Genomic DNA, 25,316 nt, shown 5'->3' with positions numbered 1-25,316 from the left:
ACAAGATCTATTGGTGTTTTGAACTTTCAAAAGCACTTGTGTCAACAGGCTTCACTCAGAGTTTCCCAGAAAGTACCATTGATACTCGTGGCCTAGGGTTTAAAATCTAATTTTAAACGAGGAAACTCAAAGTACTCGGGGCCTATAATTTATTTCCTTAAACCCTACTGCAGACTGTGGTTGTAACTATGGCGTGTCTTATTTCCCCCACCTCCACCCCAGCCTGTTGACCCCCCACCTTGACGTCTGGTTCCCAGGGGTAAACCCTCAAAGAAGCTGAGGGTAGAGGTTAGAAGTGTGGGCTCTGGGGTCATATTGCCCAGGCAAGAATTCCCATCACTTTTTGTTTGTTTGTTTTAGAATGAATTTATTAAAGAATAGTCTTAGGAAGGCAACAGTGTTTGATTTGTCATTAAAAAGAAAGTTCTGGGGGCTTCCCTGGTGGTGCACAGGTTGAGAAACTGCCTCCCAATGCAGGGGACACGGGTTCGAGCCCTGGTCTGGGAAGATCCCACATGCCGCGGAGCAGCTAGGCCCGTGAGCCACAACTACTGAGCCTGCGCGTCTGGAGCCTGTGCTCCGCAACAAGAGAGGCCGCGATAGTGAGAGGCCTGCGCACCACGATGAAGAGTGGCCCCTGCTTGCCACAACTAGAGAAAGCCCTCGCACAGAAACGAAGACCCAACACAGCCATAAATAAATAAATAAATATTTTAAAAAAAGTTCTGTTTCTTCATGATGTATAATAAATGTAAGAGGGTACAGAGTTATAAGCTTCTTTCTACTGGAATTCTCTGATAGTACAGCATAGTGTAGTCATTTCTGCAATGCTAGAATAAATTTTTTAAAAAGTCTCCTATGCTTCTCTTCGAAAAGAGATGAACAATAACAGGATGGCATTAAAAAGCCAATTTTTTTCCTATTCATTCCGTAGTATTGGAGCCAGTGTTTTTACCATCACAGGCTACACTTTTTTAAATTATTTATTTATTTATTTGGCTGCGCCGGGTCTTAGTTGCAGCACATGGGATCTTCATTGCCGCATGCAGGATCTTCGTTGCGGCGTGCAGGATCCTTAGTTGCAGCCTGCGGGATCTATTTTGGTTGCTGCGTGCGGAAACTTTAGTTGCGGCATGTGCAACTCTTAGTTGTGGCATGTGGGATCTAGTTCCCTGACCAGGGATCGAACCTGGACCCCCTGCATTGGGAGCACAGAGTCTTAGCCACTTGTCCACCAGAGAGGTCCCACTCACAGGCTACAATTTTCACCTTATCAAGTTCTGTCACCTCTCTGAATTCAACATCATTCAATACAAAAGTCCATACATTATCACAGAATCTGTACGTATTTAGAGAGCCCTTCAATCCTGCAGATAACGTTTCAGACGTTTGAAATCTCAGTAACTCTTTAGGGAAGGTAGCCAAACATACATAGGCCTGGAATTGACTCTGTTCCCGACCTTCTGTACCAACACTGAATATATAGCCTTATCAAACTGAAGTAAAACTTGAAGGGCAAGTTGGGGGGTGATCTGTTGAGATTGTATGAGCTCATTGAGGCTCTCCTGAAGACTGTTTCCCAAAGTGGTATCTCTGTGCAACTGATGTGCCATGGCTTAGGAGGGAGAAATTCTTTTTCTTATTCAGGCTTACACTGATGTCCTGTGGAAGAGGCGCTTCCTGCCTCGGAGAGAGCCAAGAGAAGCTGCACGGCCAGGAGCGCGGCAGGACCACCCTCCCCCTTCCTCTCCCATCACCTTCTATTGTCTTTTTACAGAGGTGGGAGTGGAGGCTGACAGAGGACACAGTTAATAACACCTACCCCACAGAACTGTGAGGATTAGGCAAGACCAAGTTGGTGTACTCTTAATGTGGTGCTTGATTGTAGAAATGGTAAAAATTAGGAGCTATTTTTATTTTCTGATGACGTTATTTCTCCATCCCTGTCATATTCTTTGAGCTCTGCTTACTACTGGCCAAGATTATAGCTAGCTAATCTTCCTAACTAAATGCCTACTGAGAAAAAGCCAGGGTGAGTGAGGCTTCTCCCCTATCTCTGCTTGGAGGTTACATATATTTATGGCCACAGTGATCCCTGGTAGCCAAGTTTCTATCTTTAATACCAGTAATGGCTAGTATTTAGATAGCGAGTGCTGTTTGTCAAGCACTGTCCTAAATCTGTGACATGTATGAATACATTGGATCCTTACAAACATCATAGGAGGTGGACACTATTATTATTATACCCACTGTATAGATGAGGCAACTGCACTTGGGCCACCAACATAAACCACACTCTGTAAGTGGCCTCTTATTTCCATTCACACCTATGGGTGGACATGGCCTCTTTTGCAATCAAACCAAGAGAGAAAAACAGTCTTATCTCCCGTTACTCTGCCTGATAAAAAGGCAGTTATTATTTCCACTTATTGCTGAACAAATCAAGACACAAAGAAGTCAAGCAGTTCTTTTCTTGTCACATCATCATCCCCAGGGGCAATGCTATATGCCGTCTGCCAAGCACAACTGCTTAAGCACATGAAGTGCAATGGGTAAAGACATTGATTTTGAAATAGAAAGCACAGCATTTTAATCTAAGTAATGCTGCATATTGACTCTGACCTCTCTTAGACTCAGTTTCTTTATCTATGAAATGATGATAATAAGTGAATCTACATCACAGGTTTGTGAGTATTGAATGAGGAAAGACTTATAGTACCTGGCTCACAGCAAGTGCTCATTCAATGGTTACTATAATCATTTTGTTTGTTTATTTGTTTTTAATTCTTTTTTAATTGAAGTATAGTTGATTTACAATGTTGTGTTTTATTATTATTGTATTATTATACAGCCAACCTATGCTGGCTCTCTTAAAAACCAATTAGAACAAAAGCAACTTGGTCAAAATCTGTACATTTGTTTGTTCTTTTATTTTGGGGCAATAGGTGCTGGAGCTTGGGCAAGCTTTAGCCTTTCATTTCATACTTTCAAAAATCATGTCTAACTCTTTGAGACATATTTTCAGAGGCAGGCCCTATTAGGGGTATTTTATATCAGGACATTTATGGAAAAAGGTATATTGTTCTCTGAGTAAACTGAAATAACTCCTCAACCAAGTTGACTTCCTCCACACTCTTCTCATTTCATCTTTCACACTCAGGTCTGGGATTATGGCTCCTCCCTGCTGGATGGCCTTGATGACTGCACACTGCAGAAAGAATACCTAGCCTGCCATTTAAAACTCTGTACTCTCTGGCCTGCTTTTTCTTACACCCTTACCTCTGCTAATACCCCTAGGAATCTGTAACCTTTTTTGATATAAAGTCTATTTTGTCTTTTTGCTCTCTTTTGCTTACTATTTCCATGGAATATCTTTTTCCATCCTTTCACTTTCAATCTACTGTATTTGTGTCTTTGGATCTAAAGTGAGTCTTTTCAGAGGAATGGATAAAGAAAATGTGATACATATGTATAACAGAATATTACTCAGCCATTAAAAAGAATGAAATAATGCCATTTGCAACAACATGGATGGACCTAGAGATTGTCATACTGAGTGAAGTAAGTCAAACAGAGAAAGAGAAGTATTGTATGACATCCCTTATATGCAGAATCTAAAAAGAAATGAACTTACTTACAAAATAGAAACAAACTCACAGACATAGAAAACAAACTTATGGTTACCGAAGGGGAAAGTGGGGGGAGGGATAGTTAGGGAGTCTGGGATCAACATGTACACACTGCTATATTTAAAATGGATAACCAACAAGGACCTTACTGTATAGCACAGGGAACTCTGCTCAATGTTATGTGGCAGCCTGGATGGGAGGGGAGTTTGGGGGAGAATGGATACATGTATATGTATACGCCAATATAAAATTAAAAGTTTAAATAAATAAATAAATAAAATAAAGTGAGTCTTTTATAGACAGCATAGAGTTGGATTATGTGTTTTCTATCCATTCTGCCAGTCTCTGTCTTTTGATTAGAGAACTTAATCCATTTACATTTAAAGTAATTCCTGATAAGGAAGGACTTACTTCTGTCATTTTGCTACTTGTTTTCTATATGCCCCATAGCTTTTTGTCCCTCATTTTCTGTGTTACTGTTTTCTTTTATGTTTAGTTGATTTATTTGTAGCAAAACATTTGCATTCCTTTCTCATTTTCTTTTGTTTATATTCTATAGTTCTTTTCTTTGTGATTATCATGGGAACTACATTTAACATCCTTAACTTATAACATTCTAATTTTAATTTATAACAACCTAACTTCAACAAGATGCAAAAACTCTGCTCCTTTCCATCTCCATCCCCACCCCTTTTGGTTGCTGATGCCACAGAATTACATCTTTATACACTGTGTGCCCCAAAACATAAACTAATAATTCTTTTAAATTCATTAGTCTCTTAAATTACATCAAAAATGAAATTTGGAGTTTCAAACCAGTTACAAGAATACTAGCTTTTAGACTAATTGGATTTTTTTCTTTAAATGTATTAGTCTCTTAAATCATGTTGAAAGCGAAATATGCAGTTACAAACCATTGTTACAATAATACTAGCTTTTGTAATTGCCCATGTATTTACTTCTTTTGAGATTTCTATTTCTCTATATGGCTCCAAGTTACTGTTTAATGTCCTTGCATTTCACATTGCAGGACTCCCTTGAGCATTTCTTGCAGATTAAGTATAGAGATTGATTTCTTCAGCTTTTGTTTATTGGGGAATGTCTTAATTTCTCCCTCACTTTTGAAGGCCAGTTTAGCCAGATACAGGATTCTGGTTCACAGTTTTTTCCCTTGAACACTTCGAATATGTTAGCCCACTGCCTTCTGGCCTCCAAAGTTTGTCATGAGAAACCTGCCAGAAATCTTATTGAGGCTCACTTTTGTGTGATGATTTGCTTCTGTCCCGCTGCTTTTATATCTCAGTATGAGTCTTTGAGTTCATCTTACCTGGAGTTCATTGAGCTTGTTAGATGTTTATATTCATATTTTTCATCAAATTTGGGAAGTTTTCAAACATTGTTTCTTCAAATATTCTCTCTGTCCCTTTCTCTCTCTCATCATGCTGGGTCTCCTGCAATGCATATAATCAATCTGCTTGATGTTGTCCCACAGTTCCCTTAAGCTCTGTTCACTTTTCTTTTTTTTTTTTGCGGTACGCGGGCCTCTCACTGTTGTGGCCTCTCCCGTTGCAGAGCACAGGCTCTGGACGCGCGGGCACAGCGGCCATGGCTCACGGGCCCAGCCACTCCGCGGCATGTGGGATCTTCCCAGACTGGGGCACGAACCCGTGTCCCCTGCATCGGCAGGTGGACTCTCAACCACTGCACCACCAGGGAAGCCCTCTGTTCACTTTTCTTTAATCTTTTTTCTTTCTGTTCCTCAGACTCAACAATTTCTATTGTCCTATCTTCAAGTTCACTGATTCTTTCTTCTGCCTGCTCAAATGTGCCTTTGAATCTCTCTAGTGAATTTTTCATTTCAGCTATTATAACTTCTGGCTCCAGAATTTCTTTTTGGCTTCTTATTAGGTTTTCTATCTCTTTATTGATATTTCCATTTTGCTCATAGATTACTTTCTTGACTTTCTCTACATCTCCCTTTAGTTATTTAAGCATCTTTAAGACACGTGTTTTAAGTCTTTTCTAGTAGATTCGTCATCAGGCTTTTTTCAGAGACAGTTTTTGTTGGTTTTTAAATTTTTTTTATTTTTTGAATGGGCCATGATTTCTTGTTTCTTTGTATGCCTTGTGATTTTTTATTGTTGTTGAAAACTGGACATTTGAATCTAATAATGTGGTAACTTTGGAAATCATATTCTCTCCCATCCCCAGGACTTGATGGATTTGTTTGTTTTTGTTTTATTGTTGTAGGCTGTCTCTGTGCCACGGATCAGCCTGAGATGTAAACTTAAGGTCTCCTCAGGTCTTTCCTGGACCTGCATCTTTCCCTGGGTATGTACAGTCACATTCTAATTTTCCCCAATATGCAGTTGTTTTTGAATCTCCTAGTCTTTAATGTCTGGGCTCCAAGAGGAGAAAAAGAAAAATGAAGGGCAGGAAAAGGGTACTGGTCCTGTAAATCACCTGGAAGTCACTTGAACCAGAGGGGGAGTGGCTTGTGACAGTGGGGGAAGATACAACAACAATAGCTGCCCTTCTCTTTGTTTGCACCTCTGTGATCAGAAGCAGCAATCAAATGCCATTTACAGCAACATGGATGGACCTAGAGGCTGTCATACTGAGTGAAGTCAGACAGAGAAAGACAAATATCTTATGATATTGCTTATATGTGGAATCTAAAAATATGGTACAAATAAACTTATTTACAAAACAGAAATAGAGTCACAGACATAGAAAATAAATGTATGGTTACCAGGGGGGAAAGGGGAGAATGGATAAACTGGGAGATTGGGATTGACATATACACAGTATTTTTTTTTAAAGATTTTTAAAATATTTATTTTATTTATTATTATTTATTTTTGGCTGCATTGGGTCTTCGTTGCTGTGCACAGGCTTTCTCTAGTTGCAGCAAGCGGAGGCTACTCTGTGTCGTGGTGCACAGCCTTCTCATTGCAGTGGTTCTCTTATTGCAGAGCACAGGCTCTAGGCGCGTGGCTTCACTAGTTGTGGCACGTGGGCTCAGGAGTTGTGGCTCGCAGGCTCTAGAGCACAGGCTCACTAGCTGCTCTGTGGCATGTGGGATCTTCCTAGACCAGGGCTCGAACCTGTGTCCCCTGCATTGGCAGGCGAATTCTTAACCACTGCGCCAGCAGGGAAGCCCCTATATACATTATTATATATAAAATAGATAACTAATAAGGACCTACTGTATAGCACAGGGAACTCTACTCAATGCTCTGTAATGACCTATATGGGAAAAGAATCTAAAAAAGAGTGGATATATGTATATGTATAACTGATTCACTTTGCTGTTCACCTGAAACTAATATAACATTATAAATCAACTATACTCCAATAAAAATTATTTTAAAAAAAGAAAGAAGCAGCAGCAATCAGAGCACAGATCCCCAATATTTGGAGGACAGTGTCCTTTTTATTCACCATGGCTCCCACTAGCTCTGTGTAGGTTACTCCAAGAAATGTGTGTGTTGCCTGCCATGAGGCTGGAGTGGAGGATGAGTACTTGCTACTGTGCTAAGAGCTGAAATTGACCAAAATTAACTGCTATTTATCATCCAAGCCTTCCCCTGGAAGTTGCAGGCTTTCAGTAGACTCCAGCCAGATCTCCAAAGTAGTTACATCAGACAGATTCTGCCAGTTAATTGTTGTCTTGGTGGGGAAACAGATTCCAGGTGCTTCCTACTCTGCCATCTTCCCAGAATCCTCCCTCTGTAATTCTTTTTATATTGAATACATCGCTGGATTCCATTCACTAATGTTTTGTTGAGAATTTTTGCATCTATGTTCATGAGAGATATTTTTCTGTAGTTTTCTGTATTTGTAAGGTCTTTGTCTAGTTTTGGTATTCGCATAATGCTGATATCATAGAATGAGTTAGGAAGTAGTCCTTCTTGATTCTGTCTTCTGGAGGAATTGTAGAAAATAGATATAATTTCTTCCTTAAATATTTGGTAGAATTCACCAATGAAGCCATCTGGGCCTGGTGCTTTCTGTTTGGGGAAGTTATTAAATATTGATCAATTTCTTTAATAAATATAAGCCTCCTCAGATTGCCTGTTTCTTCTTATGTGAGTTGTTTTTTTTTTTTTTTTTTTTTTTCGGTACACGGGCCTCTCACTGTTGTGGCCTCTCCTGTTGCGGAGCACAGGCTCCAGACATGCAGGCTCAGCGGCCATGGCTCACAGGCCCAGCCGCTCTGCGGCATGTGGGATCTTCCCGGACCGGGGCACGAACCTGCGTCCCCTGCATCGGCAGGCGGACTCTCAACCACTGCGCCACCAGGGAAGCCCCTTATGTGAGTTTTGATAGTTTATATCTTTCAGGGAATTGGCCCATTTCATCTAGATTATTAAATTTGTGGGTATATAGTTGCTCATATTCCTTTATTATCCTTTTAATGTCCATGGGATCAGATGCCCCCTTTCTCACTTCTGATATTAGAAATTTGTGTCCTCTTTTTTCTCAGTTAGCCTAGCTAGAGGCTTATCAACTTTATTCATCTTTTCAAAGAACCAGCTTTCGGTTTTGATCGTTTTCTCTATTGATATCCTGTTTTCAATTTCATTGATTTCTGCTCTAATTTTTATTATTTCTTTTCTTCTGCTTACTTTTGATTTAGTTTTCTCTTCTTTTTCTAAACTTCCAAAGGTAGAGCTTAGATTATTGAGTTTAGAGTTTAGCTCTTTTCTAATATATGCTATTCAGTGCCATCAAAGCACTTCTTTTGCTACATCCCACAAATTTTGATAAGTTGTGTTTTTCATTTAGTTCAAACATTTTAAAATTTCTCTTGATATTTCTTCTTTGGCCCGTGTGTTGTTTAGAAGTTTTGTGTTATTTAAAGTTTATTTAATACCTTAAATTCCATGTATTTTGGGATTATCTAGCCATTTTTCTGTTGTTGATTTCTAGTTGAATTCCACTGTGGTCTGAGAGCACTCACTCTATGATTTCTATTCTACTCCTGAGTGCTCCAAGCCATGCCAGCTTGGGAGAAGGGCTATTGTGAGTGAAATGAAATGGTTCCTCTTATCTGTTTCAATGTAGCTGTTCTTGGCTTTTAGTTTGCCTGGGTACTGTGAGTTTCTTAACTGGTTTCTGGAATTCTCATAAAGGCTTTTGGGACTGTATATTATTGTTATGTCAATGTCTCTGTTGCGGAAGGGAATCTGAGCTTCTTATTTTACCATCTTGCTGTCATCACTCCTCTTAGTCAGATTAATTTTTGGAAAGAGTACACCTGGAAGCTGAGGATCTTTACATTGATTCCCTTTAAGCTAAATATGCTCACATACCTCTTGGAAAGTTTTTGTGAACCCCCAGGGGTATGCATACCCAGTTTGAAGACAACTTTTCTGGAGGGTCCAGATTAGTATGCCTCTGGCTTCCTTTGGGGTTGTGTTTTCTAACTCTGCCCCTGTTGTGCTGACAGGGTGCCAGCTCCCTATTCAGGTTCTCTTCCATCCCCTACCTGGGGCATCTGGGTCAAGGGAACTCTCTGGCAGGCCTTGAGTGATGAATGATGGGCAGCCGTCCTAGGCCCATATGTAACAGCAGCAGGGTTACCATTTGACCAGGAGGGCAGGCTATTCCCTCTTCACCCTCAAGAAGTTCTCCATGTTTATCTCAGACCCACATACACTGAGAAACGAGTATCATGGTGGGCTGCCTTCTATCACTAGCCTCTCCCTCCAGGAAGACAGGAGGGAAAAGGAATGAGCTGTTCTCTCATAGAGCCTGAATGACTCCTTCTCCAGTTCTACTCCTGTTTTCCCACACTTCCTACGCAAACCTTGGCTTCTGAATGACCACAGTCAGGTTTTCAGAATGGGTGCAGTTTGATAAAGATGTCCTTCCTCTGAACAGCCAAAGTAAAAAGTGTGATCAACTCTATTTCACAAAGTCTCAAGCTCAGGCACCCTGCACACCCTCCCTCTGGAACTAAGCAGTACCCTTTCCATGTCTGTAGACAGGCTGTCTCTGGGACAATGCTCCATTCCTTTGGGCGTCTGGAAGCATGGTCTCTGCTTTGTCCCAATTTGCCCCATATGTGTGTGGTTTTGTGGGTATCTGGGGCTATTTGTGACTAGGTTCTTCACACTCTGAAGTGGTGGTTTTAACCCTGAGCCAGGACCTGGGCATACTCTGGGAGCCTTTTGACCTGCCTACTCCCCAAGCCCCAGGCCTTGGGTATAAGTAACTTGATGGGGGTGCTCAATAAATGGAAACTGAAAACCTTAAACCCAATCAACATTACACTTGATAACCCCAACCCTCTCCAGGACTCAACCCATTACCAAGGCCTATATGGTGGCCCATTCTAACATGGATCTGGGCCGAAACCAAATCACAGTAACCAACACCTTCCATCTGTCTCTTCCTCTAGGCTGGTTGCTCCTTGAAGGGCACTGGAACACTGTCCCCAACAGGAATCAGCCTAACACAAAGAAGTTATCAATAAGTGTCTCGTGAATTTGACTTACCTTCCTTATACTACATAGCTACCACCCACTATACCATAAAAACACTTTCCCATCTTCCTTACTTCTCTTCTGAGGTAACAAACCCAGGCTCCTGTAATCTGGGTTTCATTCATTTAGATAAATGCCTGAACAGCTTTTATTTTGGTCACTGATGAAAGGAAAGACAGATATCCCTGCTCTCAAAATGCAATAATGGGAAAAATAAAGGATACACAGTTAAGTTATAGTGTTGTATCGTGATTCCTGGCCAAAAGGAAGAGACTATGTCAGCAGTACATGTGAATGATATAGTGAGGTACTTAAGTAAGAGAGAAGTTTGCCCACTGTAATGGACATCTGTTTTTGCTGCCTGTCATCCAATCACCCTTCTCTAGGACTGCTCCCTCCCTACTCTCAGCCCACGTGTTTGTGGTGGATTTGACTCCACCTCCAACTCTAGGGGTCAACCTGAGACCCCAGGCATGGCCATTTAAAACATCACATTTTCTCGGTCACAGTAATTAGTTCCAGAATAGACCCATGAGCTAATGAGAGTCAGTGAGATGCAGTGATTCCTTTGTGGGAACACTGGGAGAGAGGCAGCCACATTTTCTAGCTGTCCTTGAGCCCAGAGGGATAGCACCAGTCATCTTGCACCACAAGAAAGCCTGTGTCTGAATGGAGTCAACACAGACAGATGGACAGAGAGAAGCAGAGTTTGAGTCTGTAGCAACCCTGCCTGAAGCCAGAATTTTCTGTCATATGAGCCAGTAAAGTCTCTTTCCTTGAGCTGAAATTGACCACTTAGCTGTGAAGTCAACCTATAATGCATATGAGCAGACACTGATTAAGTCACTTCAAAATAGTTTACTTAATTATTCCAAAGTCATTTGACTTTTCAGGAGGTTGATCCATCAGGGAAACCACATGCACACTGGTTAAGAGCACAGGCTTTAAAGCCACACACGCATGGAGTTGATTCCTGTTTTCTTAACCTTTCTGAGCTTCCATTTCTTCATCAGTTAAATGCAGATAATAATAGTGTTGATGTGATTTTTTTTCATGTCTGAGGGCAGATTTTGTGAGCACAAAAGACTACAGAATTTTAAGTTCTAAATTAATATTAAATTTTTTCATCTACAAACTCAAAACCTTGGCTTTATTTAAAAGTTCAACTTACAAATATATTATTCTATTTATAAATTGATTATATTTATAGAAAAATAATGATTAGGCTTAAGGAGATCTTTTATTATTGTTCGGGTAACTCAGGCAGAACAATTAAACTCTGTTAAACAATCCCATTTTTAAATTTATAAAATGTAATTTCATTAAACATTGTAAACTGAATATAAACTTCACGTATTCTCTTTTCATTTTACACCCATCATATGCCTGCTCAATCAAGTTTCATCTCTAGTAAGCAAATTCTTCCCAAGTACTTAACAAAAATTTGTTACATATATATAAATAACATATAGATCAGGATTTCTCTGGTGGCGCAGTGGTTAAGAATCCTCCTGCCAATGCAGGAAACACAGGTTCAAGCCCTGGTCCGGGAAGATCCCACATGCTACAGAGCAACTAAGCCCATGTGCCACAACTACTGAGCCTGCACTCTAGAGCCCGTGAGCCACAACTACTGAGCCCATGTGCTGCAACTACTGAAGCCCGTGCGCCTAGAGCCCATGCTCCACAACAAGAGAAGCCACGGCAATGAGAAGCCCGCACATCGCAACGAGGAGTAACCCCCACTCACTGCAGCTAGAGAAAGCCTGCACGCAGGAACGAAGACCCAAAGCAGCCACAAGTAAATAAATAAATAAATAAATAACATATAGATCTAGTAGATCTAGTATTCTAATATTATTTACATGGGAACTCCCTGGCGGTCCAGTGGTTAGGATTCTGCAATCTCATCACCAAGGGCCTGGGTTCAATCCCTGGTTGGGGAGCTAAGATCCCACAAGCTGCACGTCATGGCCAAAAAAAAAATTTTTTTAAATAATATTATTATTTACAAACAATTATATTTCCTTACATTTCATAGGTCTAATCTACCAAACTAGGCTAATCTCTTAGATTCTTCAATATGCCATATTATTTCAAAATTACATTTTAAGTACCAAACACATACACACAATTATTTTAAACACAAAAGTATTTATGTGATAGGTTTGATTTATTTATCATTTCTTTCTTTCTTTCTTTCTTTCTTTCTTTATTTGGCTGCGCTGGGTCTTACTTGTGGCATGTGGGATCTTTAGTTGCAGCATGCGAACTCTTACTTGCAGTATGTGGGATCTAGTTCCCTGACCAGGGATTAAACCTGGGCCCCCTGCATTGGGAGCACGGAGTCTTAGCCATTGGACCACCAGGGAAGTCCCCATTTCTATATTTAATTCTAAGCCTTTTCAGACTTGAAAATCCACTTATGCACTGAGAAAGAAGTTCTACCATCTCCAGGGATTTCAGATTACTGGGTCAACAATTCGCAGTCATGATAGAGTTACCATCTAGGGAGGGGCCACATTGAGGTAACCAGCTTAACAGTTCCTGGCTGTGATATAGTTACCTTCTTAGGAAGGCTGAGATTGACACCTTAAACAAGTCGAGGCTATTGCGTTGACAATTTATTAGCACAATAAGTCATTATCAGTCAGAGATTTGACACCTGAGCTTTGCAGGCTTCAGGATGACTCTATCTGAGCCAAATGTGGATACACTGAGACCTTATTACAGTCTCCACCACAATGTGGGACTTCTAGTCCCTATCCTTCTCCCAGGAGGATAACACCCTTCAAATAACACCCTTCTGTAATTCATCTGCTCAGAGTGTGCAACCTCACCCACCTTGCAAGAAAGGAAACTTACACCACAATTTGAATGGATTCTTGAGTTCTCTTAAGACATTTTAATGCAATTGTTCTTTAAAAACTACTGAGGCCTTTCCACCCTTCTTCCAAGATTCAGATGTAATTGGTCTGGGTGCAGGCTGGGCATCAGGATTTTTCAAAGCTCTCCAAGTGATTCCAGTATGCAGCCAATATTGAGAACCACTGTTACGCCTTCTCCTCTAGCTCTAAAGACATACTAATTTTATTGCATTGGCTCTTGACTACCTCTCATGCCTCTCTTTGTCGCAAGTTGTGTTGATGACAGTAAAGTTATAGAAGAGTGATTAAAACTTAAGGGCCTAGAATTAGACTGCTTTGGTTGATCTTGAGCAAGTTTCTTACCTTCTCTGTGCCTTAGTGTCACTATCTGTAAGATGGGGATAATAGTTATACCTATCTCCTAGGGTTGTTTTAAAGTAGAATTAAGTGGCATTTATACATGTAATGCTTACTGAACAGCTCCTGCATATATTAAGTACTCAATACACATTAGCTATTCTTATTATGATTATTTTTATGCAAATGATCATATAATCTGCAAATAAATCTCTTCCTTTCCAATCCTTAGAATTACTCTTTCATTTTCTGGTCTTATTGTATTGGTCAGGATCTCCAATATCACACTGAACATTAGTGGTGATAGAAGTACCCTGCATCCTATTGGCCTACTTCATTACCACTATTAAAGGAAATACTTCTAAGGCTCATAAGCATACTTGTACTTTAATGTATGAGGTTTGATGGAGGTTTTGCTACAGATGCTCCTTTTCATATTAAGGAAATTATTTTCTCACTTTTTAAGAGGCACTGAATTTTATTGTGTGCTTTCCTTGCACTGAGGACAACAATCATATAGTTTTCCTCCTTTAAGCTATTAAGGTGAATTTCACTTGTTGAACGGACAGCATTGATCAATGGGGGGGAATTGAGAAGGGGAGTTTATTATACAGCAGGTGGGAAAAGCATCAAGGTTAACTACCAAGAAATAAATTCACTAAGTAAATTCAGGAGAAGCTATTCAGATGAGTCAGACCTTATGAAGAGAGAGGAGAAAAACAAAAAGTATGGAATGTTTCCATTTTTGTGACCACAAAAGTGAGGGTTTCAAGAACACAGTGGGTGATTAGCCAAGTAAGATTAAAGTTTCTGTAATTTTGCACTGCATATCCTTTCTCCCTTGCTGCCCTTGCCTTTTGCCAACTGTAGTAGGTGCATTTTTTTTTTAGTTTTTTCTTTTTCCCCCAACTTATTATTTTGAAAAATAATCCCCAGAAAAGGTGAACTTATGGTATAATGAATTAATAGTTTATCCATTACCTAGATTCACCAGTTGTTAATGTTTGGCCACATTTTATTTACCTGGGTATCCATCTATGTACTTTTTTCTCTTTTTGCTGAACCATTTGAAAGTTCCAGACATGACGATACTTTATGCCTGAACACCTCAGCATGTAACTCTTTAACAAGAACATCCTCCTAAATATCTGCAATACCATTATTACATCCAAGGAATTTAACATTAATATATTTAATATACAATAACAGTAAAATTTCATCAATTATCACCAATTTCCTTTATAACTTTTTTCTTATTTGATCTACGATCCAATTAAGGATCCCTCAGTGCATTTGGTTGTCAAGCCTTTTTCGTATCCTTTCATCTTTATCTTTAATCTAGAACAGTACACATACACGTGCATGTATGCAATGCACACACACATAGGTGGTCTTTCATGACTCTACTGTTTTTGAAGAGTCCAGGGAAGTTGTCTTTTAGAATGTCCCACAGTCTGGATTTGGTCACCTTCCCCCCAACAATTAGATTTAGGTTAATCATTTTTGGCAAAAATACTATATGTGTGATGATGTGTACTTCCCATCACATCACATCAAGAGGCACATAATGTCAGTTTGCCTTGTTATTGGTGATGGTAAATTTGATCATTTGTTTCAGGTGGTATCCATCAGAATTCTACTTTAAAGTTACCTCTTCCTCTTTATAGTTAATCAATTAACCTATGGAATGATACTTTGAAACCATGTAAATTTCCTGTTCTGCAACAATCTTTCACCCAACAGTTTTAGTATACATTGATGATCCTTACCTGAATCTATTCATTACATGATGGTTGTAAAATTGTGATCTTCTAAGGCAAAAACACCACCTGCAAATGAAATAAGTGGAAGTTAGAGATGTTAACTCTACCTTGGGGGAAGATCTGGGGAGGCACCTACAAGGGATTTATGCAGAAGACAAAGACATGATGTCCTGAAAGAAAAACATTATCTTGAGCCTTTACACCCAGGAGAGCTTCTGGGTTCTGGATCCATAAATAAGACAGGTGTTTTTCCTGTCAGCTTCAACCTAGTTAAAGTTAATAAATCATGCAGTTGCACATCTGTTTTATCTGTATGTTGAAATCATTAGCCTTGCTATATGAATGAACCCCAAACATTCATTCCCTGGTCCTCCATATAATTTGGCCTGGATCACAGTAATTGTAGTGGCTTACTGCTTGGATTGTTCTCCTTGCCTGTGCTATTTATTGCCTACAAAGAAGTAGTGGGGCTAGGTTAGGAAGCCAAAAGCACCAATAGTTTTTAATTTTCAAAAATCCTTACATTCCTAGAATAAGCTGTACTCTGGTTGTATGTAATACATTATTTTTAAATTTACTACCGGGTTTAAATTTTAATATTGTATTCAGAATTTTCGCTCCATGTTCACAAATGAGGTTGTCCATTCTACTGCCCTTAAGTGGTCTTGGTATCAGTATTATATTAACCTCTGAAAAATGAGTTGGATAATTTCTCCCCTTTGGAATAACATGTATAAGACAAGAATTATCTGTTCCTTTGAAAGTTTAGTAAAGATTCACCAGTAAAACAGTCTGGCTTTAGTGCTTTTAATGAAAAGAATAGGTAAATAAGTTGTGGCATTCCCCCAGTACAACAGTATTCATACAATAGAGTGGTGAAAATCAAATGCAGCTTCATGCAATAACATAGATAAATCTCAAAATGATGAAGCCATCATTTTTGTTATTTTTTTTGTTTGTATGTTTTGCTATTATAGGCAATTCAGCTATAAACATTCTTCTACATGTCTCTTGCTGCCCAAGTGCAAGAGTTTCTCTAGGAAATATACCTCATAGTAGAATTCCTAGCTTGTAGAGTGTATGCATTGTTCAACTTATTAAGGTAACGACATACTATTTTCCTAGGGAACTTTTCCAGTTTACACCAATATCAGCAACACGTGAAAGTTCCCTTTAGTCCATATTCTAGCTAACATTCACTATTATCTAACTTTTGCATTTGGTGGCTGTGTAATTGGGTTTTATTATGATTTCAACTTTCATTTCCCTGATTTCAGATGAACTAGAAAATTTTTTCAAATGTTTATGGATTATTTATGCTTTCTCCTAAGTGAAAATACCACTCATTTCTTTGTCCAGTTTGCTAATTGAATTGTCTTTTCTTATGGATGTATAGAAGTAACTTATATAGCCTACATATTAAATCTTACTCAGTTTTATGTGTTGCAATTATTCTCTCAGTTTGTAGCTTATCTTTTCACTCTCTTTATGTGAATCAAAATGCTTAATATAAATGTAGTCAAGTTTATTGATTTTCTTCCTTTTGGTGTGTTCTTTTTTGAACATTAAGAAATATTTTCCTATCTTGCAGTCACAAAGACAATTTCCATACTGTCTTCTCTAATAATTTTCTATTCATGTTAAAGTCTTTAATACTCTAGGGATTGACTTTTATGTATATTGTAAGATAGGGATCCAATTTTATTTTCTCCCTAATATATAATCAGTTGTCCAAACACCATTTATTTTAGAAAGTCTGGGGGTTGTTTATTTTCTTTTTAATTTTTTTTTGAAATAATTTTAGATTCACGGCTAGTTGCAAAAATGGTAGAGGCCCTGTATACCCTTCACCCAATTTCCCTCAGTGGTTATTGAGTTAGAAAAACCCAGTCTTCCTCCTGTGTTTCTCCTTTACTTTCACACCACTACCACACTCACAACACTTCTGACACCAGATGTGTGCATGTGGCGGGGGGATAGGTTCTTCACAAGCAATTCTCTGCAACACCAGCTGGTTGTCCTACAGCTTAACTCCATTATGACACAATCAACGTGGAGATGCATCAAATCCCACAGGTTAAGGGCTCATTCCCATGAGTCTTCCCCACACACACACATGCTTTAGAGGCCAATGGCAAATAGTAGGACCCCAGATTAGCCACAACTCTGTCCACCTTAGCTACAAATCGGAGGTTCCCATGACTTCCTCCCCCTTGGATTCAGTTATTTGCTAGAACAGCTCACAGAATTCAGGGAAACACTGACTTAATGTTTACCAGTTTATTAAAAGATATGATAAAGGACACAAATGAATAGCCAGATGAACAGACAGATACATAGGGCGAGGTCTGGGAGGGTCCCAAGCACAGGAGCTTCTGACCCTGTGGAGTTGGGTTGCATCACCCTCCCAGAATGTGGATGTGTTCACCAACCTGGAAGCTCCACGAACCCCTTCTGTTGAGATTTTTATGGAGGCCTCCTCATGCAGGCATGATCAATTATTAACTCCATTTTCAGCCTCTGTGGCAGGGGAGGGGGGGTGCAGGGGTGGGGGGCCGGATCCCAAGCTTCTAATCATGGCTTGGTCTTTCTGGTGACCAGCCCCCATCTAAGAGCCATCCGGGAGTCCACCCAGAATCATTTCATTAGAACAAAAGACCCTCCTATCATGCAGGAAATTCCAAGGGATTTAGCACCCTATATCAGGGATGGGGCCAAAGACCAAATATTGGAACAAAAGATGTTCCTAATGCTCTTATCACTTAGGAAATCACAAGGGTTTTAGGAGTTCTGGGCCAGGAACCACGGGCAGAGACCAATATATATATTTCCTATTATCTCACAGTTATATCTTACATAATTATGATATAATATCAAAACCAGGAATATTAACATTGATACTATGTATGTTTTAGTTATCACATGTACATATTTGTGTAACCACCACCACAATCAAGATACAAACCTACCACAAAGATCTCCCTTGTTCTACTGTTTATAGTTACACACACAACCTGTCCTCAATGGTGTTTTTATTCTCTTAACAGTGTCTTCCAAAGGTCAGAAGTTTTGAGTTGAAAAAGAAAACAAACAACCCAATTAAAAATGGGCAAATATTCAAACAGACACTTCACCAAAGATGATATATGGGTGATGGACAAATAAGCTCATAAAAAGGTTTTCAATGTTATTAGTCATTGTGGAAATGAAAATTAAAACCACCATTGTACACTTCTGTAAAACAGTTTGGCAGTTTCTTTAAAAGGTAAATACACACCTACTATCTGATCCAGCCATTCCTAGGTATTTTCCCAAGAGAAATGAAAGCATATGTACACACAAAGACTTCTACAGGAATGTTCTACAGGAATATTCATAGTAGCTTTATTTGTAATAGCCAAAAACTGGAAACAATCAAAATGTCCATCACTGGGTGAATGGATAAATACATAAATGTACAGCTATATGACAGAATACAACTCAATAAGTATGGATGAACTATTTATGAACCCTACAGCATGCATGAATCTCAAAATAATTGCGCTGATTGAAAGACAAACAAGAGTACATACTGTATGATTCCATGTATATAAAATTACAGAAAATGCAAGTGATCTACAATGACCACAGCAGATCCAGTGGTCACGTGGAACCAAGCAGAGGGTGAAGATGAGAGGGAGGATCACAAAGGACATGAAGAAATTTGGGGGATATTGGATGTGTTTATTATCTTGATTGTGGTGATGGCCTTACAGGTGCATATGTGTGCCAAAACTTAACAAACTGAAGACTTTAAATATGTGTAGTTCATTGCGTGCTGATTTTACCTCAATAAAGCTGTCAAAAACAAGCAGCCCATTAAAGATTTATTTCTTACTCATGCTCCATGTGCATCATGATTGCTAGTAGTATTTTCATTATCCTCACTCTAGGACCCAGGCTGATGGAGAAGGTACCATCTGGACAGTCCTGATTGCCATGGTGGAGGAAAACAAGGGCATGCGGCAAAGTACCTACTAATTCTTAGAGCTTCCACCCAGAAGTAACAAGGCCACACCTAACTTTTGAGGCTTTACTAGGTTCTCATAGCATCAGGATCATTATATGTTTCTGATGAATTATAATTCATCATTATGTGGTCCTTTTTAACCCTAATAATACTTTTTCCCTTATAGTCTGTGATTTCTCATATTAATGTAGCTACACACTCACTGGCTTACTTTTGGTAAGTAATTGCCTGGGATATCTTTTTAAATTCCTTTACTTTCGATCTTTCTGTATCCATACATCTTATTTATTTATTTTTTATTGTGGTAAGACCATTTAACATGAGATTTACCCTCTTAAATTTTAAGCTTACAAATAGTATTGTTACCATAGGCACTGTGTTGTACAGGTACTATGTTGTACTGCTGTTACTAAGGTAAGGCACTATATTTGTCTTTAGAACTTGTTCATCTTGCATGATTGAAACTTTATACCCATTGAACAATACCTCCTATTTCCTTTGCACCTAGTAACCACCATTCTACTCTGTTTCTATGAGCCTGACTTTTAGATAAATGGAATCATGCAGTATTTGTCCTACTGTGACTGGCTTATTTCACCAAGCATAATGTCCTCAAGGTTCATCCATATTATTGCACATGGCAGAATTTTCTTCTTTTTTAAGGCTGATCAATATTTCACTGTATTATATACTGCATTTTCTTTATCTAGGCTACATTAATTAATTTAAGTGGTTTCTGCATCTTGGCTATTGTGAAAAATGCTGTAGTGAACATAGGAGTGTAGATATCTCTTTGAGATCTTTCTATTATTTTAGCTTTATGCCCAGAAATGGGAGTGCTAGATCATATGATAGTTCAATTTTTAATTTTTTGAGGAATCTTTGTACTATTTTCCATAGTGGCTGCACCATTTTTATATTCCAACAGTGTACAGGGGTTCCAATTTCTCCACATTCTCACTTTTTTTAAAATAAATTATTTTATTTATTTATTTTTGACTGCATTGAGTCATATCATATATATTTTTTCAGATTTTTCCCATTATAGGATATTACAAGATATTGTACATAGTTTCCTGTGCTATACAGTAAGTCCTTGTTGTTTATCTATTTTATATATAGTAGTATATAACTGTTAATCTCAAACTCCCAATTCATCCCTCCCTCCTCCGCTCTGCCCCCTTTGGTAACCATAAATTTGTTTTCTATGTCTGTGAGTCTATTTCTGTTTTGTAAATAAGTTCATTTGTATCATTCTTTTAGATTCCAGATATAAGTGATATCACATGATATTTGTCTTTGTCTGACTTCACTTGGTATGATAATCTCTAGGTCCACCTATATTGCTGCAATGGCCTTATTTCATTCTTTTTATGGCTGAGTAATATTCCAATGTATATATACCACATCTTCTCTGTCCATTCATCTGTTGATGGCCATTTAGGTTGCTCCCATGTCTTGGCTATTATAAATAGTACTGCTATGAGCACTGGGGTGCATGTATCTTTTTGAACTGGAGTTTTTGTCTTTTCCAGATATATGCCCAGGAGTGGGATTGCCAGATCATATGATATCTTTACTTTTAGTTTTTTGAGGAACCTCCATACTATTTTCCATAGTGGCTGCACCAATTTACATTCCCACCAACAGTGTAGAAGGGTTCCCTTTTCTCCACACCCTCTCCAGCAGTTATTATTTGTAGCCTTTTTGATGATGGCCATTCTGACTTGTGTGAGGTGATACCTCATTGTAGCTTTGATTTGCATTTCTCTAGTAATTAGCAACGTTGAGCATCTTTTCATGTGCCCATTGGCCATCTGTATGTCTTCTTTGGAGAAACGTCTATTTAGGTCTTCTGCCCATTTATTTATTTATTTATTTATTTATTTATTTTTGCAGTATGCGGGCCTCTCACTGTCGTGGCCTCTCCCGTTGCAGAGCACAGGCTCTGGACGCGCAAGCTCAGCGGCCATGGCTCATGGGCCCAGCCACTCCGCGGCATGTGGGATCTTCCCGGACCGGGGCACGAACCCGTGTCCCCTGCATCGGCAGGCGGACTCTCAACCACTGTGCCACCAGGGAAGCCCCCAATTTATTTTTTAAATTTTTATTTATGTATTTAGTTTTGGCTGTGTTGGGTCTTCGTTGCTGCACGCAGGCTTTCTCTAGTTGCACTGCACGGGGGCTACTCTTCGTTGCAGTGTGCAGGCTTCTCATTGTGGTGGCTTCTCTTGTTGCGGAGCACAGGCTCTAGGCACGTAGGCTTCAGTAGTTGTGGCACGCAGGCTCAGCAGTTGTGGCTCGTGGGCTCTAGAGCGCAGGCTCAGTAGTTGTGGTGCACAGGCTTAGTTGCTTCACGGCATGTGGGATCTTCCCAGACCTGGGCTCGAACCCACGTCCCCTGCACTGGCAGGCAGATTCTTAACCACTGTGGCATGTGGATTCTTAACCACTGCACCACCAGGGAAGTCCCTTCTGCCCACTTTTTGATTGAATTGTTTGGTTTTTTGATATTGAGCTATATAAGCTGTCTATATATTTTAGAAATTAATTCCTTGTCGACTGCATCATTTGCAAATACTTTCTCCCATTCTGAGGGTTGTCTTTTCGTTTTGTTTATAGTTTCCTTTGCTATGCAAAACCTATTCAGTTTAATAAGGTCCCATTTGTTTATTTTTGCTTTTATTTCCATTACTCTAGGAGACAGATTCAAAAAAGTACTGCTGTGGTTTACGTCAAAGAGTGTTCTGCTTATGTTTTCCTCTAGGAGTTTTATAGTATCCAGTCATATTTATGTCTTTCATCCATTTTTAGTTTATTTTTGTATATAGTGTTAGAGCATGTTCTAATTTCATTCTTTTAATGTAGCTGTCCAGTTTTCCCAGCACCACTTACTGAAGAGACTGTCTTTTCTCAAATGGATATTCTTGCTTCCTTTGTCATAGGTTAATTGACCATAAGTGTGTGGGTTTATTTCTGGGCTTTCTATCCTGTTCTGTTGATCTATATGTCTGTTTTTGTGCCAGTACCATACTGTTTTGATTTCTGTAGTTTTGTAATAGGGGAGAAGTCAGGGAGAGTGATTCCTCCAGCTCTGTTCTTCTTTCTCAAGATTGTTTTGGCTATTTGGAGTCTTTCATGTTTCCATACAAATTTTAAATTATTTGTTCTAGTTATGTGAAAATGCCATTGGTAATTTGATAGGATTGCATTGAACCTTAGATTGCCCTGGGTAGTATGGTCATTTTAACAATATTGTTTCTTCCAATCCAAGAACCCAGTATGTCTTTCCATCTGTTTGTGTTGTCTTCAATTTCTTTCATCAGTGTCTTATAGTTTTTGGAGTACAGGTCTTTTGCCCACTTAGGTAGGTTTATTCCTGGGTATTTCTTTCTGACACAGTGGTAACTGGATTTGTTTGCTTAATTTCTCTTTCTGATATTTCATTGTTAGTGTATAGAAATGCAACAGATTTCTGTATGTTAATTTTGTATCTGACAACTTTACCAAATTCACTGATGAGTTCTAGCAGTTTTCTGATGGCATCTTTAGGATTTTCTTTTCTTTCCTTTTTTTTTAATTGAAGTACAGTTGAGTTACAATGTTGTGCAAATCTCTGCTGCACAGCAAAGTGACTCAGTTATACACATAGAGACGTGCTTTTTATATATTCTTTTCCATTATGGTTTATCACAGGATATTGAATATAGTTCCCTGTGCTATATATACATTAGGACCTTGCTGTTTATCCATTCTAAATGTAATAGTTTGCATGTACCAACCCTAAACTCCCAGTCCATCCCTCTCCCTCCCTCCCTCCCCCTTGGAAACCACAAGTCTGTTCTCTATGTCTATTTCTGTTTTGCAAGTAGGTTCATTTGTGCCATATTTTAGATTCCACATGTAAGTGGTATCATATGGTATTTGACTTTCTCTTTCTGACTTACTTCACTTAGTATGATAATCTCTAGTTGCATTTAGGATTTTCTATGTATAGTATCATGTCATCTGCAAAGAGCGATAGTTTTACTTCTTTTCCAATTTGGATTCCTTTTATTTTCACCTCTAATTGCTGTGGCTAAGACTTCCAAAACTGTCAAATAAAATTGGTGAGAGTGGGCATCCTTGTCTTGTTTCTGATCTTAGAGGGAATGCTTTTGGCTTCTCACCATTGAGTATGATGTTGGCTGTGGGTATTATTGGCTCTCTTGTCAAAGATCAGGTGACTGTATGTGTGTGGGTTTATTTCTAGGCTCTTTATTATGTTCCATTGTTCCATGTGTCTGTCTTTATACCAACACCTTACTATTTGATTAGTGTAGCTTTATAATATATTTTGAAATCAGAAAGTGTGATGCTTCCAGCTCTGTTTTTCTTTCTCAAGATTGCTTTGGCTTTTGGGGATCTTTTGTGGTTCCATGTGAATTTTAGGATTTTTTTTTCATTTCTATTTAAAATATCAGGACTTTGATGGGGAAAGCACTGAATCTGTGTATAACTTTGGGTAGTATAGACATCTTTAAAATATTATCCTCCCCAATATGAACATGGGATGTCTTTCATTTATCAATATTTGCATCTAATTTCTTTCAGTGATGTTTTGTTTTTTTCAGTGTATAAGTCTTTTGCCTCCTTGGTCAAACTTATTCCTAAGTATTTCATTCTTTTTGATGCTATTGTAAATGGGATTGTTTTCTTAATTTTCTTTTCAGTTCATTATTCTAGAAATGCAACTGGTTTTTATATGCTGATTTTTAAATTCTGCAGCTGTACTGAATTTATTACTTCTAACAGTTTTTTCATGGTCTTCAGGGTTTTCTACATATAAGATCAGTTCATTTGTAAACAGAGATAAATTTACTTCTTCCTTTCCCATGGATGCCTTTTATCTATATATATCTGTCTATCTATCTATTGATATATCTATCTATCCAGTTTCTCTGGCTAGGACTTCAAGTATATGTTGAATAAAAGTGTTCAGAGTGGGCATCCTTGCCTTGTTCCTAATCTTAGAGGAAAAGCTTTAGTTTTTCATCACTGAGTGTGATGTTCCCTGTGGGCTTTTCATATATGGCCTTTAATATGTTGAGGTACATTCCTTCTATACCTGGTTTTTTGAGTGTTTTTATCATGATAGGATGTAGAATTTTGTCACATGCTTTTTCTGCATTGAGATGCTCATGTGATTCTTGTCCTTTGTCTATTAGTGGTATATACATTTATTGATTTTCATATATTCAACCATCATGTATCCTGGGGATAAATCCCACTTGGTCATGATGTATAATACTTTTGATATGATGTTGAATTCAGTTTCCTAGTATTTTGTTGAGTATTTTTGCATCAAATTCATGAGGGATATTGGTCTATAGTTTTCTTGTAGTGCCTGTCTGGCTTTGGTATCAGGGTAATGCTGGCCTCATAAAATGAGTTTGGATGTGTCCCTCCCTCTTCAAGTTTTTGAAGAATTTGAGAAAGACTGGTGTTAATTTTTCTTTAAATATTTGGTAGAATTCTTCTTTGAAGCTATCTGGTCTTGGACCTTTTATTGTTGGGAGCATTTTGATTACAGATTTAATCTCCTTAGTAGTATTGGTCTGTTCAGATTTTCTGTTTCTTCATGATTCACTCTTGGTACATTTTATGTTTCCAAGAATTTATCCATTTCTTTTAGGTTATCCAATTTGTTGGCATATAATTGTTCACAAAGTCTCGTATGAGTCTTATTTCTGTGGCAGAAGTTGCAGTGTCTCCTCTTTCGTTTCTGATTTTTATTATCTGTGTCCTCTCTTTTTTTCTTACTTAGTCTAGCTAAGGTTTTGTAAATTTTGTTGCTCTTTTCAAAAATCAACTCTTAGGGACTTCCCCTGAGTGGCACAGTGGTTGAGACTCCACGCTCCCAATACAGGGGACCAGAGTTCGATCCCTGGTCAGGGAACTAGATCCCACATGCATGCCGCAACTAAGGGTTCGCATGCCACAACTAAAAGGCCTGCGTGCTGCAACTAAGGAGCCAGCAAGCTGCAACTAAGTAGCACGTGAGCTGCAACTAAGAAGCCAGTGAGCCACAACTAAGGAGCCCATGTGCTGCAACTAAGGAGCCCACCTGCCACAACTAAGACCCAGCACAACTAAATAAATAAATATTATAAAAAACTCTTAGTTTTGTTGATTTTTTTCTATTGTTTTCTAATCTC

The 25,316-nt window shown here is 38.7% G+C and overlaps 2 protein-coding genes across 4 annotated transcripts in view; both read right to left on the bottom strand.

Annotated features, from left to right (window-relative positions):
- Positions 1-25,316, bottom strand: part of ZNF691 (zinc finger protein 691) — a 77,828-nt gene that overhangs the window by 28,023 nt on the left and 24,489 nt on the right. For all 3 annotated transcript variants that reach the window (XR_009531124.1, XR_009531123.1, XR_009531125.1), the window contains one exon: positions 15,117-15,176. The gene's annotated coding sequence lies outside the window, so the exon portion shown is untranslated. The remainder of the gene's footprint in view (positions 1-15,116; positions 15,177-25,316) is intronic.
- On the bottom strand, positions 924-1,613 carry LOC132479281 (transcription initiation factor IIA subunit 2-like). Its single transcript, XM_060082845.1, has 3 exons — positions 1,428-1,613; positions 1,254-1,359; positions 924-964 (listed from the first exon to the last, which is right to left on the bottom strand). Exons 1-3 carry the CDS (start codon positions 1,611-1,613, stop codon positions 924-926), a joined length of 333 nt encoding a protein of 110 aa, XP_059938828.1.

Source organism: Mesoplodon densirostris, chromosome 2, assembly GCF_025265405.1.
Source record: "Mesoplodon densirostris isolate mMesDen1 chromosome 2, mMesDen1 primary haplotype, whole genome shotgun sequence".
In the NCBI taxonomy this organism is placed as follows: domain Eukaryota; kingdom Metazoa; phylum Chordata; class Mammalia; order Artiodactyla; family Ziphiidae; genus Mesoplodon; species Mesoplodon densirostris.
This window is presented reverse-complemented; position numbering and strand designations above follow the sequence as displayed.